General features: G+C 38.6%; 1 protein-coding gene across 3 annotated transcripts in view; it reads right to left on the bottom strand.

Annotated features, from left to right (window-relative positions):
- ATAD5 (ATPase family AAA domain containing 5) overlaps positions 1 to 17,423 on the bottom strand; it is a 46,483-nt gene that overhangs the window by 11,276 nt on the left and 17,784 nt on the right. For all 3 annotated transcript variants that reach the window (XM_043583655.1, XM_043583656.1, XM_043583657.1), the window contains exons 7-15: positions 14,237 to 14,421; positions 12,143 to 12,300; positions 10,457 to 10,616; positions 9,664 to 9,993; positions 8,009 to 8,105; positions 6,534 to 6,613; positions 6,211 to 6,353; positions 5,963 to 6,113; positions 185 to 358 (exon numbers count right to left, since the gene is read on the bottom strand). In XM_043583655.1, the coding sequence (XP_043439590.1) occupies positions 185 to 358; positions 5,963 to 6,113; positions 6,211 to 6,353; positions 6,534 to 6,613; positions 8,009 to 8,105; positions 9,664 to 9,993; positions 10,457 to 10,616; positions 12,143 to 12,300; positions 14,237 to 14,421 (1,478 nt within the window). The remainder of the gene's footprint in view (positions 1 to 184; positions 359 to 5,962; positions 6,114 to 6,210; positions 6,354 to 6,533; positions 6,614 to 8,008; positions 8,106 to 9,663; positions 9,994 to 10,456; positions 10,617 to 12,142; positions 12,301 to 14,236; positions 14,422 to 17,423) is intronic.

Genomic DNA, 17,423 nt, shown 5'->3' with positions numbered 1-17,423 from the left:
CCCCACCCACACTCATTCTCCCTCTCTCAAAAATAAACATTTAGAAAAATAGATTACAGAAAAATAAAAAAGAATTAGAACATTAAAAAATCAATAGCAATAGGAACTCATGAAATAGGATATTTTATGTATGAAGGTCATTATTAAAAAATATCACATATATTTTGTCAATTTAATGTCTTACCTTTATTATTTTCCAGAAGTACTATTTCTTCATTTTTTTTTGGCTTAGAAGAAACTTTAAAGTAATTTGCCAAAGTTTTAGGCGGAAGTGTTCGTTTTGGTACGCTACTTTGTGGTGACTGCGGAGGAAGTTTCCTTGGTGATGTAATAACTTTCTTAGGAGAGCTTAATTTTTCTGCCAAAACCAAATTTACGTAAAGGTAAATATTCTAAAAGTTAAACAGATGGTAAGACTGAGTTATCCACAGCCTATATTTCTACTCTTACCAGTTAAAAATTGATACAGAAGATTTCTTTCATTCTTACACTGTGTACAAATATTAGTATATTGTTACAGTTATTCTATCATCAGAGAAGGTAAAACTGGGCATTTAGAAAAGACATTCTTTTCCAAACAAACATACACCCTTGAAGCAAATAATGTTCATAATCCCTCCATTCACTTTCTGTACATCTGCTTGGGTTCAGAGGAGGCTGGAGGAAGAAAGATAATGTACATACTGAGCACAGACAGAACACTGTTATCCAACTTCAGTTTCCCTATAGTATGTGGATATCACAAGCAAAGAATGTTTTTTTTAAGGATACTATGGAGGATCAATACAAAGTTTAAAAGCAAATGTTTGATCTCTACCCTCCTGAGGTCCCATGGCACCAAGCATTTGTACCAGAGCATGTTTTTTCTCTCCTCCAAGTGCTCTGATTCAGTCCTCACATGTGCAAATTATTATTAGGAGCACGATCTTTTCCTGTACCATCATATGTGCACAATTCCATGACTGTATCTGTCCTATTCTTTTTCTTGCACCCCATCTCCACAGATCTTATGATATTCTTTGCATATTACAGATGTTTGAAAACTTACCGAAAATTTTGAATTTGAGATATTATCCTAGACATCACTATTATGTCATAAACCCAAGCAGGCTCCACGACCAGCAGCCCAGAGCCCAGCATGGGACTCGAACTCACGAATCATGAAACCAGGACCTGAGCCAAAATAGTTGGACGCTCAACCAACTGAGCTACCCAGGTGCCCTGGAACATAATCTTAAAATAAAAAAATATTTCTTTATATTGAAGAGATGGCGATTTATAAAAAAACTCACTATTTTGTCCTTATTTTTCTAATTTTGGCATAGTACAAGGATTGTTTGATCATGGATTGGCATCAGTCCGAAGACTGGTTTTAGAGAATAAATGCCAAGGGGCACCTGGGTGGCTCAGTAGGTTAAGTGTCCAACTTCGACTCAAGTCATGATCTCACAGTTCGTGAATTTGAGCCCCACATTGGGTGGGGTCTGGAGGATTCTGTGTCTCCCTCTCTCTCTGTCCCTCCCCTGCTTGTACTCTCTCTCTCTCAAAAATGAACATTAAAAAATTAAAAAAAAAAAAAAAAGAAAATACATGCCAAATTTAAATAATATACCTAGTAGGTAGTAGGTACTTGGCTAAATTTTATAGATATATTCTTTTTTTTTCTTTAATATATATTTTTGAGAGAGAGACAGACAGACAAGGGTGTAAGCAGGGGAGGGGCAGAGAAAGAGGGAGACACAGAATCCAAAGTAGGCTCCAGACTCTGACCTGTCAGCACAGAGCCCAACAGAGGGCTTGAACTCACAAACCGCAAGATCATGACCCGGGCCGAAGTCATACGCTTAACCGACTGAGCCACCAGGTGCCCTTATTTATATAATCTTCTTAAAGGATCTTTCACCAAAACAATCAGCTCCATGGAGAAGTAGCTACCTTCTAGGTCTGGAACATCTTAACAAGCCAGAAAGCAAAAACAAATATCAAAGATTACTGGGGCTATGTGTAAAGGACACAAGCCAATTAAGTCAGGTTACTGCTAGTCAAAAAACACAAAAAGAAAAAAGGGCTCTGCATTTGGCCAAGACATATACTGGAGTTACCAATCTATCTGAAATAACAGCAAATAACTAAGCATAATATATGAAACAATGCTTTTTAAGACTTTGAAAATAATGCAAAAAAGGACAGTGATACCTAAGAGAAGAAACAAACAAGGTGAACCCCAGGAATTGCCTGGTTCCTGCCTTGAGACAATGTATAGGCCACAGTGAAGAGGGGGAAGCCAGTCCAGAGGTTTCCTTGAGTTCAGGAGACTGAACAGGCCTCCAGGGAGGCCAAGGCTGATTGCAATCACAGGGCAGAATAGTGAAGAGCAGAGAGCTCCACGGAGTGTTCCAGAAATGTGCAGAGCGTCTCCCTCAAGCCTTCAATGGAGTAGTGATCAGTGAAAGATTAGAAGAAATAATCTAAGGCTTACAGAGAGCTGGGAACAGTTCCTCTTCCCATTAGAACAGCAAACTTCAGAATTAATGGGGAAGTGGACAGAGTACTCAGAAGGATTTTACCTAAGCAATGGCAAAATTTGTCTTACACTAAATGCTGCTATGGTCTTGCTAATATAGCAGAAGACCCGAAATGATCAAACTGTTTCTAGGTGACTTAAATGTATTCCAGAACAAAATTCAAGAGTAGTTATGGGAATGTAGAAATGTCCAATACCCAACAAGGTAAACTGCACGAAGTCTGACGTCTGATCAAAATTATCAGGCAACGGGGCGCCTGGGTGGCGCAGTCGGTTGAGCGTCCGACTTCAGCCAGGTCACGATCTCGCGGTCCGTGAGTTCGAGCCCCGCGTCAGGCTCTGGGCTGATGGCTCAGAGCCTGGAGCCTGTTTCCGATTCTGTGTCTCCCTCTCTCTCTGCCCCTCCCCCGTTCATGCTCTGTCTCTCTCTGTCCCCAAAAAAATAAACGTTGAAAAAAAAATTAAAAAACAACAACAACAACAACAAAATTATCAGGCACCAAAAAGGCATGAAAATACAATCCATAATGAAAAAAAAAATCAATTAACTGAACCCAACTCAGAAATGACACAGATGACAGAATTAATAGACAAGAACACTAATTAGTAAACAAGAACACTATGACTAAAATAGTCATAACTGTTTCTTCTGTTCAAAAACTTACAGGAAAAATTGGGCATGGTAACACAGAAACTATAAAAAGGACCCAAGTCAAGCTTCTAGAAATGAAAACTACAATGTATGAAATAAAAAAATACATTGGATGGCACTGACAGTATACTAGTTACTGCAGAAAATAAGATCTGTGAACTCAAATAGTTAGAAACTATCCAAGATGAAACATGCAGAGCAAAGGAAGACTGAAAAATTGCACATGCAATCATCAAGCTAGAAGACAACTCAAGGTGGTCTAATATATATATAATTAAAATTGTCAAAGGAGAGGAGAAGAGAAAAATTATTTGAAGAGATAACAAGTGCTGGCGAAGATGTGGAGAAAAGGGAAGATTTGTGTGCTGTTGAGGGGAATGTAAACTGGCTCAACCACTATTGAAAACAACATGAAGTTTCTCCCCAAAACTAAAAATAGATCTGCTATAGTTGTGCTTCTGGGAAACAAAAATGGGATCTCGAAGAGATATACACACTCCCATGTTTACTGCAGCATGATTCACGACAGAATGTGCTATGGAAACAACCTAAGTACCCATGCATGAATGGATAAAGATGTGGTATATATACACAATGGAATATTATTCAGCCGTTAAGAAAGAACATCCTGCCATTTATGACAGCATGCATGGACCTGGAGCACATGAGGCTAAGTGAGGTAAGTCAGACAGAGAAAAGCAAGCACTGTATGACATCACTTCTATATGGAATCTAAAAACTCAAACTCACAAAAAACAGAGAGTAAAATGGTGGTTGCCAGGAGAAAGGGACTGGGGACAGGATAGATACTGTTTAAGGGTACAAACTTGCAATGAGTAAATAAATCCTAGAGATCTAATGCACAGTATGGTAAATACAAGCAACATTGTATTATAATCACCAAACTTCCTGAGACTATAACTTAATTATTCCAACCACTAAAAAGAAGTGATAATTATGTAACATGATAGAGATGCTAATTATCAATGCAATGGCAAGCATATTACAATATAGAAATGTATCAAATTAACACTTGTATGCCCTAAATTTATACAATGTTATATGTCAAACCTCTTTTAATTAAGAGTAAAAAAGACACAATGCTTGGAATTTTCCAGATTTGATGAAAACTATAAACGCATACATCCAAGAAGCTCAACAAACCCCAACCACATGAAACATGAAGAAAACTCCAGCAACCCACATCAAAATCACAGCTGTTTAAACTAGTGACAAAAAGAAAATTGTAATAGCCACAACGAATAATGAACACAAAGGACTGAAACACATTAAATAGATACAAATCCATGAGTTCCTCATAATACTAAAAAAAAAAAAAAAAAAAAAAAAAAAAAAAGTAGACTACCCAAAAACTCATTGGATAACTTTAGAGACTACTAGGGCACCACTACTTTAAGAACTGATAAATGAAAGAAAAGAATGGGAGTGCCTGCGTGGCTCAGTCCATCAAGCGTCTGACTCTTGATTTTGGCTCAGAAGTCATGATCTCATGGTTGTGGGATTGAGCCCTACGTCAGGCTCTACGCTGAGCACAGAGTCTGCTTGGGATTCTCTCTCCCGGCCCCTCTCGCCCACTCATGCTCTCTCTAAAAAAACAAACAAAATAAATTTTTAAAAAGGAAAGAATGAAACATTTCTCGTGCCTTTCCTGTACAAATTGTATGTCAAAGTGTCCAAACAACTGATGAGGAGAAATTCTCCTTACAATTTCAACTAATAAATTCAGAAAGGCTCAGTAAATTACAAAATCACCCATTTTTTAACTCCTAATGAAATAATCTACTAGATAAAGATCATTCATGGCTACATAAAAGAGTGATGGGGAACTTTATAATGGATGGATCAGCCTGAAAACAACTGAACTCACTGAGCCATGTGACTATCACAAATGTTATCTTCCACTTTGATGCCATAGGAAGCACACAGCCCCGCCTATGCATGTATGGTAGCCCTGAAACAGAACCTTAATCTAATCAATATCACAGATCTAACTGCCAGTTTACAAGAAATATAGGGAAGAGGAATATGTTAACTGACGCCATGAACATACAATCAGCGAAATCTAAAATGTGAGAGATTTTATGAAAAATGATCCACGTTCAACAAATAAATGATATGAAAAGGATGAGGGAATTATTAGGGAGACTGAAAGACATTTAAAAGACATCAGTCAAATGTAAGATGTAAACCTTGTTTGAATCCAAATTTGCACGAACCATTTGAAACAACAGAACACCAAAATAAGAGTATGTATTAGATCAAATTAAGATACATAGCTAATTTCATTAGGTCTAATAATGATTACTGTGGTTATGCTTTTTATTTTATTTACGTTTATTTATTTTGAGAGAGGGAGCAAGCACGTGTGAGGAGGGTCAGGGAATCTCATGCAGGCTCCGCACTGTCAGTGCAGAACCCAATGTGGGCCTCGAGTCCACAAACTGTGTGAGATCATGACCTGAGCTGAAATCCAGAGTGAGACGCTTAACAGACCGAGCCACCCAGACACCCCTGGTTATGCTTTTTAAAGGCCCTTATCAATTAGAGATACCTACTGAAGTACATACAAATAAAATTATATGATGGTCTGGAGGTTTATTTTAAAACCATCCAGGAAAACATAAAAAAGGTGCACGCACGTGTGTGTATAGGAAAAGGTTAAAAAACAAAAGGCAAAAAAAAAAAAAAATGCTGATTATTAAAATTCTTTTTGTAGATTTCACTTTCTCTCAAAGGTTATGACCTAAGCAAAAGAATTTACTTACTTGGTGACTTGCCTAGGTTGTAACTATTAAAAAAACAAGGTTTCTGAGAGTTTACACCTTGTTTGTCCACTTGATGGGACTGGGTAGCTTCCTTCAGTTGAGACAGAATTTGTCTACCACTGCGCTGAGAAGAGGCATTGACTTCAAATATCTGGAAGAATACATGAAAGCAAGGCAGAATGGTCGGTCTTCCTTTAATTCGAGTGCAACAGTTACATTAACATCCTCCTGGCGTAGCTGTTACTAACCTTAAATCCAAGCTCCTGAGCACACGCATACACCGCGGCAGTCTTCCCCACTCCTGTCGGCCCTGTTATCAGAACAGTATTGCAAAGGCGATTCTCTTCTTCGTCATCTGAACTGCCTTTAAAATCAATGCTATCCGACAGATCTGAAAAATTATTCAAATGCAAATTATCATTTGATAATTGCTCAGGCAGCAATAGATGCTAGACACTTATTTACAAAAACTAGGAAATCAAATATAAAATACAATTAAGAAATTTCATACACATTTAGAGCCAATCTAACTAAACACGTTCAGTGAAATGGAGAAAATGCCTCAAGATACCTTCCTGTTTCTCATCTTTTTTTCCCTTCAAATTTTGTCTTTCTTCCAATTCGGCTCGTCTCTTCCAGTCTTTCAACCAACTGCCATAAGAAAATATGTGTTAATTAACTAATTCACAGAATAGAGCCTTATCTCTTTGAATCAACGAAATAGTAAAATATTTTTACATGGGCACAAATATTTCTAAAGGAAGTAATTTTTTACCAAAATATACAACACTGTATGCACAAGGATATCCACTGCAACCTTGTTCAGATTAGGTTCCAAAGGGAAAAACATAAAAGTACTTCAGTAGGAGAAAAGAGACACTACAGTACCCTCACCTATGAAACCAGTACGGAACAACTATAAAGAGTTCAGGTAGACTCTGTGATGATATGAAACATGTCTAATACACAGTGCTAAGTATAAGCAGAAAGATTAAGTTCTAGCTTAGAGCTAGACTGCTCAAGTTTGAGTTCCAGCCCACTACTTTCAAGCTGGGTGACCCTGGACAAATAATTCAACCTCTATAGGTCCATTCCTTATCTATAAGATGAGCACAGCAGTATTTACGCTCATAGTATAGTTGTAAGGATTACAGGGGCTAAGAATAATACAAGCACTTAGCACAGTACTAAGCTCAAAGTGTTAACTATTATTATAGGCCCCTATTTCTTATATGAAATCCTTTGGACCAGGTGAGTTTTAGAATTCAAAATTTTTCAGATACTAGAAAAGTAATTTGGTACATATACCACACATAACACAATACCCCTCTGGGGTCTCTGGTATTACAAAATAATCACTTAACGTTTTTATTAAAAAAAAAAAAAAGATATGAGGGGCGCCTGGGTGGCTCAATCAGTTAAGCATCTGACTTCAGCTCGGATCATGATCTTGTGGTTTGTGAGTTTGAGCCCCGCATAGGGCTCTGTACTGACAGCTTGGGCCTGGAATCTGCTTTGGATTCTGTCTCCCTCTCTCTCTGCCCCTTCCCTCTTTGCGCTGTGTCTCTCTCTCTCTCAAAGAATAAACATTAAAAAATTTTTTAAAAAGGTATGAACTCCTACCAAGTGGGATCCATAAAAACCGTAAGTTAGTAACTTTTAATTTTCAGAACTTTTTTGGATGTGGGAATTGTAGACAAAGGACTATGGACCTGAATTAGTAGTAATATGACCCTATTTGTTAGGAAGAAAGGAGCTAACATATGCATAAATTTTTTTCTGGAAGATTCTACAAGAAACCTTTAATAGTTGTTACCTCTAGAGAGTAGAAATAGACAAGAAGGATATTTACTTTTCATGTTTTTCTTAATTTCCTTTTTTAAAAAGATTTTATCATACAAGTAATACTTTATAATTTCTATATTTTAGTATAAATAAAACAAAGTAAATAAATAGTAAAACTAGATTCAAACAAACTAAACAAACTAGATTCAAAACAAACTAAATGTAAAACTATTTCTCAATTCTTTTACATGTTTTACCAACCTATGTAATTTTTTTATAGCTAGCTCATTGCCTATGAGCTCACTGGAGTTCTGGGGTTGATACTTTTCTGTCCATAGCATGTCTTCAGTTCCAGAATCTAAAGCAAAACATATACATTGAAGCATTGTTCCTTAACATAAGCATATATTCTTACACATTTACATTATTGTTTCATGTAAACAATGAATATTTGTACAGTATTTATATTTACAAAATGTCAAAAGGGCAATTTCAAAACTTAACATTTAAAATTCTTCCTATCATATTCTTCATATCTTCATATCAATTCTTCCCCCTTAAAAACTAACCACCATAGGGGCACCTGGGTGGCTCAGTTGGTTAAGTGTCTGACTTCAGCTCAGATCATGACCTCACAGCTCATGAGTTCGAGCCCCACATCAGGCTCTGTGCTAACAGCTCAGAGCCTGGAGCCTGCTTCGGATTCTATGTGTGTCTCTCTCTGCTCCTCCCCTGCTTGTGCTCTGCCTCTCTCTGTCTCAAAAATAAATAAACGCTAAAAAAATAATTAGCAAAACAAAAAACCCCCAAAAAACTAACTGCCATAAAGTCTCATGGCAGTAAAGTTTAAAAGTTAGTACTCAATTAGGGGTGCCTCACTGGCTCAGTGACCAGAGCATGTGACTCGATCTCAGGGTTGTAAGCTCAAGTCCCATGTTGGGGGTAGAGATTACTTACAAAAAATAATGAAAAAATAAAAGTACATGCTTAAAATTTAAGTAATCACTAAAAAAACATGATATATGAAAAGGAATTTATACCCTAAGAAATAATCTAAAGAATAAAGGCAGCGTAATTTTTGTGAAGCATCCTTTGATCCCTGAAAAGAAACATTAAAATGTCCTACAAAGTCAACCTAGGTAAATGGAGATGTGCCACACTCCCATTTGAGAAGACTGAATGTGGTAAACATGCCGATTCACTCCAAATTAATCTATACACTAATGCAAAATCAAACCCCAGTGGGATTTGTGGAGTAAGAGAATCTATAGTTTATTCAGCAGAGTAGATACATGAACATAATTTTATTTTTTAATTTTTTTTAATGTTTATTTTTGGAGAGAGAAAGAGCACGAGCAGGAGAGGGGCAGAGAGAGAGAGAGATGGAGACACAGAATCTGAAGCAGGTTCCAGGCTCCAAGCTATCAGCACAGAGCCCGACGTGGGGCTCAAACCCACGAACTGCAAGATCATGACCTGGGCCGAAGTTGGTATGATCACCCAGCTGAGCCACCCAGGTACCCCGATACATGAATAGTTTTTAAAAAAAACGATAGAGGAGACTTGCTATACAAATATTAAAACATCCATTCAGCCACATAAATGGACGAATTAATCAATTCAATAGAATATTTTTGAAAAAGCTAAAGAACCCAAATGGGAGTAAGTCAGAGACATGTTAAAGAGATATAATCCCAGGTTGTTTAAAAAGCACACAGAAAAATCAAAGACCAAACACCTATCTGTTAAATGTGGTTTTCTGTAAGACTGTGATTATAATTAGTAAGGCTTCCACTTCTTGTTTTATAAACATATATTGTTCGAATGTTGCAAAGAACATATATTAAAGAGAAAATGAACAAGAAGAGAAAACAAACAAAAAAGTTCTAGGCCGAGAGGAAGAAGATCTAATTTACCAGGAACAGGAGATCTTTCTGATGTAGGCTCTTTGCCATCATCTATTATCAGAACATCAGAATCTTCAACTGCTTCTGTTTCTATTTTACATGTTGTACTCGAAGCAGTTTGTTTCTTCCTGGATGTTTTAGAAAGAAGGCCTTTACAAGAGTCTAGCTTTATCCCAGTGGAGTTGTTTCTTTTGTCAAGTTCTTCTGGTTTCCCATTTATCTTTTTTGGGCTTTGTGAATACTCGTTTGGCTTCTTTCTTTTTGACTTCTGAATTTCCATTTCCACTCGTTTCCTTTTGGTTTCTTTTTGATTGACATCAGGTTCAAGTTCTGGACTTTCTATTTCAGAAGTTAGAGAAATGCATGTGCTTACTAATTAACAAAAAACAAATTTTAATATCCAAAATCTTAATATTACTTCAAAATATCCAACAATCTTATTACTATAAAATGAAGAGGCAAGAATCAAATGTGGGCCGCTGAAAGCAAGCAGGATATTGTGTTATCTAGATTGCCTTTTGTACAAGTTATATAAAGGCAAGTCAGTTCAAATGATCTCACCTAAGGCTCTCCTTAAATGAACTATTAATATTTTAACAATATTAAACCTGTCTTTGGGTTTGTACCTGTGGAGAATGGCAGGGGCCAACACTGCATTGAACAAGATGCTTTAATACAACTGAACAATTTTCCCTGCCAACCATAAGCAATATCCTCTCAGTGGACTTCCAAGAGTCAAAGACCAAGTCTTAATGTTTTCAAAAACAAAACGTTAATGTAAATGATAACAGTTATCACTAACCTTGTTTACGATGACACTCAGAAAGTACCTGGTGCTCACTTCGTTTTTTAAGAAGCAAAGAAAAATATTTCCTCAAAGAAAATTCGGGATTTGACCACCTAATTTCCTCCAGCAAAACATTTCTTACTTCTTCAGTCAAATCTTTCCTTCTCTCCACAAACTGCAATAAAGAAAAAAAAGCTCAATAATGGACCCACATTGTCTGTTTTTTTAAAGACGTTTCGATGTTTTTTTTAAGTAATCTCTACACCCATCATGGGACTTGAACTCATAACCCTGAGAACAAGAGTCGCCTGCTTCATTGAGCCAGTCAGGTGCCCCCCACATTGTCTATTAATATTAGTCACCAACCATTTTCTGTCGATAACTAGTCAATATTAATGTAGGATTAGCTTCAGTGACTAAATAAAACCTTAACAGCAAAGCTGCATTTGCATAGTTTTTAGGGACTTAATTCATATTTTTCTTGTTCCTTCTTTCAACTAATTGTACTTTACACATTAGATTAGAATGCTGATTTACACAATATCTAAATGTGCTATATAATCTAATATTCTTTTGAAACTGGCTACCCTTAATTCCTTTTTTTTATAGAATTTTTTTTAATGTTTATTCATTAAAAAAAAAAATTTTTTTTAATGTTTATTTATTTTTGAGACAGAGAGAGACAGAGCATGAACGGGGTAGGGTCAGAGAGAGGGAGACACAGAATCTGAAACAGGTACCAGGCTCTGAGCTGTCAGCACAGAGCCCAATGTGGGACTCGTACTCACGGACCGCGAAATCATGACCTGAGCCGAAGTTGGCCGCTTAACCGACTGAGCCACCCAGGCGCCCCATGATGTTTATTCATTTTTGACGGGGGCGGGGGGGAAGACGGAGACACAGCATCCGAAGCAGGCTCCAGGCTCCGAGCTGTTAGCACAGAGCCTGACATGGGGCTCAAACTCACAGACCACAAGATCATTACCTGAGCCAAGGTCCGACACTCAACCAACTGAGCCACCCAGGTGCCCTGGCTACCATTAATTCTTAAAATGTTTCTAAAGCTCCAGGAGTATTTAAAAGAGATGTCTACCTCATTTGGGATTTTTTTTCTTTAAAACTGGACTCTAGGGGGGGGCGCCTGGGTGGCGCAGTCGGTTGGGCGTCCGACTTCAGCCAGGTCACGATCTCCCGGTCCGGGAGTTCGAGCCCCGCGTCAGGCTCTGGGCTGATGGCTCAGAGCCTGGAGCCAGTTTCCGATTCTGTGTCTCCCTCTCTCTCTGCCCCTCCCCCGTTCATGCTCTGTCTCTCTCTGTCCCAAAAATAAATAAACGTTGAAAAAAAAAAAAATTTAGGGGCGCCTGGGTGGCGCAGTCGGTTGGGCGTCCGACTTCAGCCAGGTCACGATCTCACGGTCCGGGAGTTCGAGCCCCACGTCAGGCTCTGGGCTGATGGCTCAGAGCCTGGAGCCTGTTTCCGATTCTGTGTCTCCCTCTCTCTCTGCCCCTCCCCCGTTCATGCTCTGTCTCTCTCTGTCCCCAAAAAATAAATAAACGTTGAAAAAAAAAAAGAAAAAAAAAAATTTTTAAACTGGACTCCAGGGAAAAAAGAACTTTAGGCCACAGTAGCAGATATCTGTTTGCTTTCCCTCTGAAGATATGAAGGAAACACCGTACAATAGCCGGGATCTCTGGTACTTACCACAACAGCAGAATTAGTACTTTTAGAATTTGAATTCAATGTTGAAAATTCACCAAGAGCAAGAACACATCTTGAGAGATCTATTACTCTAGTATCCAGTTCTTTAAGTTTGGTTAAGAGAGGGCAAGTGGGTGGTTTCAAATGCCACAAATGGCATCCTAAAGCAAAACAGAAAACAAAGGTCTTAATTATCTTCATTCATTACATCGAATGCCAAATACGCAAACGTGAAAAGACCTGACAGCTACATAGTTAACACAAAAATACCAAAACTCAAAAACCAAACTCCTCTCCTCCAACAGATACAATTAACAAAAATATTGAGTCTTCCTTCCCAATTGTTTAAAATAACCAAGTGATAGCAAACTTCGTTTCTTTTGAAATCAACCCTTGCTACTAGGGGTAAGAATTTCAGGGGCAGTTCGCATCCTGGTTTAAGGTTTAAACTCTGAGGGCAGACCTGGCATACCAGTAAATAAATGTGTGATTAACTCCTCCGGTTCTGTTTTTTTTAAGTTTATTTTTATTTATTTTGAGAGCGAGAAAGAGAGAGTAAGCATGGGAGGGGCAAAGAGAGAGGGAGACAGAATCCCAAGCAGGCTCTTCACAGTCAGCGCAGAGCCCAATGCGAGGCTCAAACTCACGAGATGTGAGATCATGACCTGGGCCAAAGTCAAGAGCCGGACGGTCAACTGACTTAGCCACCCAGGCGCCCCAACTCTTCAGGCTCTAAAAGAGAGAGGCTGTCTCTGTGCTTGCTTCATCTCCTGATCCACAAACACATATGATACATTTTACAGTAGCACTCTGGTGAAAATGTTGATCAAAATCAGGGAAGAAACGTATAACTAACTTCTACAGTTGAATATACTATTGGAATATGCTGTATAAAACTGAACTGGTGAAAATAACAAGAAGGGCTTCGTTCACCGAATGGCCAATGGCAGAGCTGAGGAAGAAAGAGAAAGAAGAATATCACCAGAAGGGCTGGCTGGGAAGTTCCCTGTACAAATGGGAGGTTGAACAAAACCGAAAAGCTATCAAGGTCAGAAACACAAAAGGAAAAAAGACAGAAGAGAACATAGAGCATATTTTAGGAGTAGAAGGAGTGCATTAAACCAAACCACAAAGCCAGCTGAGAAGAATATAAATGCTTTTGTGCACGCACGCGAGCGTGCACACTCACACACACAAAACCCTCTAGGTAGGAGCAACGACAAGGAAAAGAAATAAAGCTTTGTACACTTTTGGTAATTAAAAACTATGTAAGTCAAGTAAGATTGTGGTTGCGGTAGCATTTGAATCCAACCAGAATCAGGTTCTGATCAAGCCAAGACCACCGTGCAGAAGGCTTGTGCAAACAGCTCACCCTTGTGCAGGGTGTGTGTGAGGAAAGGGTGAACTGGAGTGTGGAGCTACTTGCTACCTGCTCCAGGGGGGATTTAGATGCAACGAGAGAGGAAAAGCTGTTCTGGAAAGGAGGCACACATCTCCCTTGCACATTCAACAGCCCATCGGACGAGGACAGGGCTGGAGCTCCTCTGAGAAAGTCTTACAGGTGATCTGTTCACACACAGGCTGCATGCGTGAAGACCACTGCCTTCTTTTCGGAACAGTGCCTCCCTGGAGAACAACATCCACCTGAGGTCCCACCCGCACGCCTGCTCTTCGCTGCATAAGGTGGTGAGGGCTGAGGATGCCTCTGGCTCTCTTGCCCTGACACCCCATATGCAGTACAGGGAGTCCAAGACTGAGGAAGAGACAATGAAACACATACTGCGAATCGTCACTAAAATCTCCTTAAGAATTATCTTTAAACTTTAGCCTCATTTCAAGTCAACTTACACTTTCATATTACTTCTAACACTTAAAAATACTTTAATATTTATTTATTTGGGGGACAGCGCAAGCAGGGGATGGGCAGAGAGGGACAGAGGATCCGAAGTGGGCTCTGTGCTGACAGGCTGACAGCAGAGAGCCCAAGAAGGGCTCAAACTCATGAACTAGGAGATCGTGACCTGAACCGAAGTCAGACGCTGAACTGAGCCACCCAGGCACCCTACATTTAAAAATGTTTAATTATAATAAACTCACCATCATCTCTTTGTTGTACGTGGACAACTCTCTGGAAACTAGTACTCGCTGCAAGGTACACATCTAATACAGCAGCTTTCTTTGCAATCTGTCGTTTCAGCAAATCCGGCAAACCGCTCATTAGGAAGTCACGCTTGGCTTGAAACTGCACATCACAATCCTGAGACTTTTCAGATGTATCTTGGCTTTTAAGAAAATGATGCAACAAAGGAAAGCTAAGGTTATAAACACTTAAAAAAATACACAATACTTTTTAATTTCAAAAAATGAATCCGCTATCTGAGATGTTAGCTGGGCACATTCACTTTTCCTTATCATAAAAATGAAAGCGATCAGTATTAAGAAATAAAAGTAAATACATAGAGGGAAAAAAAAATGACTTGAAGAACATCCACCAAAATGTTAACAGAGTCTATCTATGAGTGGTAGGTGAGTTTTTTCCCTTGTGTATTTTGTCTTCTTTTTAAAAGAACATGCATTTGTATCATAATCAGAAAACAAAGTAAGTGCTATATTTCAAAAAGTTAATATAAGAATTTCTAATGTGATGTTTCCAATATAGTAACAAGACCATTAGGGCCTTTATTACTGATGCCTCAGTTTTACCTCGATTATCTTCATATTGCTAATCCTAAGAGTCCTGACTTCGGTGGGAGGGAGGCGAGGAGGATGGGATACGGGAGCAGCGGAAGGGGGAGAGGGTTGTACGACAGCTAATCTGCCCTTCCTAGCCCGCCATATATGGAGAATTGTAATATTCTCTACAAACAGAAATTTGAGTTGGTAAGTAAAAAGAGGATGTAAAGACTTCCATTTCGCTTTTCCTTTCCTTTTTGAGAGAAATGAGGGAAAGAAGAGATTTAAAGCCAGTGTGGAGGCATTTATCTCAGAAAAGAGGAGGTGTAGCTTTTTTTACTGTTAGCTGGAGGGAAGGAGGAAGAGATTCGTGAAGTTGTAGCTAAGGAGGTACGAGATTGGCGTACCTGGCTGGCTCGGTAGGTAGAGCATACAACTTTTTTTCTTCTTTTAACGTTTATTTATTTATTTTGAGAGAGAGAGAGAGAGAGAGAACGCACACATGAGCAGGGAAGGGCCAGAGAGGGAAGGAGAGACAGAATCCCAAGAAGGCTCCACATTGTCAGCACAGGGCCCGACGTGGGGCTCAATCTCATGAACGTGTGAATTCATGACCTGAGCCGAAATCAAGAGTTGGGCTGAGCCACCCAGGTGTCCCTAGCATGTGACTCGATCTTGGGGTTGTAAGTTCGAGCCCCATGTTGGGTGTAGAGATTACTTAAAAATAAAACCTTAAAAAAAAAAAAAAGAGTATATGCCAATAGCAGAAGGTAAACTTTAAGGAGAAGTGTACAAAGTGCTAATACAAAATATACACGTATTATATATATGTGATAAACTGTGTAATATATACAATTATAAATTGCTTTGGGTATATGCATATATATAAAAAATATATACATATTTATATATGTATCCTAGCTTTATCTGCTTTATCAGACAGACCCAGGTTCAGAGTCTCCACACTTCAATAAACACAGTCAAGGACATGGGAAATCTTGGTGAAGGGGATAGGAGTTCTTTGTAGTAGTCTGGCAACTTTTCTTAAAGTTATTTCAACATAGGGGCGCCTGGGTGGCGCAGTCGGTTAAGCGTCCGACTTCAGCCAGGTCACGATCTCACAGTCCGTGAGTTAGAGCCCCGCGTCAGGCTCTGGGCTGATGGCTCAGAGCCTGGAGCCTGTTTCCAATTCTGTGTCTCCTTCTCTCTCTGCTGCCCCCCCCCCCCCCCCCCCGTTCATGCTCTGTCTCTCTCTGTCCCAAAAATAAATAAACGTTGAAAAAAAAAAAATTAAAAAAAAAAAAGTTATTTCAACATAAATTATTTTTTAAATTCTTCCATAGTATACCAATTTAGGAACATAAGAATAATTCTAAGAAACTTCTAAGAAATTTAAGTTAAGTAGTCCAAAACCAGCAAATTTCTTCCTTCAAACAATTCTACTGGGTAAAGCAAAGGCATATAAGATAATAGCATTATGGGGTGCCTGGGTGGCGCAGTCAGTTAAGCATCCGACTTCAGCCAGGTCACGATCTCGCGGTCCATGAGTTCGAGCCCCGCGTCAGGCTCTGGGCTGATGGCTCAGAACCTGGAGCCTGTTTCCGATTCTGTGTCTCCCTCTCTCTCTGCCCCTCCACCGTTCATGCTCTGTCTCTCTCTGTCCCAAAAATAAATAAACGTTGAAAAAAAAAATTTTTTTTTAAATAATAGCATTAGGTGAAATGGTGGACTGTGGTATAGGTTAAAAAAAAAAAATCAATTGTATTTCCACATACCAGAAATCAACAATTGGAAAATAATGCCGTGTATAATTATATTAAACACATGAAATACTTAGAGATGAATTTAACACATGTATAAAACCTCTACACTGAGAACCACTGAACACTGGTGAAAGATATTAAAAATAGAAATATAATGTTCTTGGATCAGAAAACTTAATATTGTTAAGATATCAATTCTCTCACTATTTAACAGAATCATCAGCAAAATTGTAGGAGACTTCTGCATGAATGTTGCTGGCATCTTTATTCTTAAGACTGGAAACAACCCAAATGTCCATCAACAGGTAACCAGGTAGACAAAAAGTGGTTTATCCATATAATACGATTCAGCAAAAATAATGAACTACTGATATATGGTTGACCTTGAACAACATAGAGGTTAGGGTTGCTGACCCTCTGCACAGTCGAAAGTACATGCATAATTTTTGACTCCCCAAAAATGTACCTACTAATAGCCTACTACTGACTGGAAGCCTAAAGGATTAACATTAACTGTCGATTAACACATAGTTTGTTATGTTGTGTATACAGTATATATATTATATACTATATCCTTAAAGTAAGCTAGAGGCAAAAATATTGGAAAATCATATGGAAGAGAAAATACATTTTCACAGTACCGTAATGTAAAAACCCACGTAAGTGGACTTGCGCAATTCAAAGAGTCAACAGTATTTGATAACATGAACAAAGCTCAAAATCATCAAGCTGACTGAAAGAGGCCAGATGAAAGAGTGTATTATCATACGATTTCATTAATACAGAATTCTAGAAAATGCAAATTAACATACAGAAAAGAGACAGGTGCTTGCCTGAGCTGGGACTAG

The sequence above is a fragment of the Prionailurus bengalensis genome, chromosome E1 (assembly GCF_016509475.1).
Source record: "Prionailurus bengalensis isolate Pbe53 chromosome E1, Fcat_Pben_1.1_paternal_pri, whole genome shotgun sequence".
NCBI lineage: Eukaryota > Metazoa > Chordata > Mammalia > Carnivora > Felidae > Prionailurus > Prionailurus bengalensis.
Note: the sequence above shows the minus strand (reverse complement) of the source record. Positions and strands in the feature narration are given on the sequence as shown.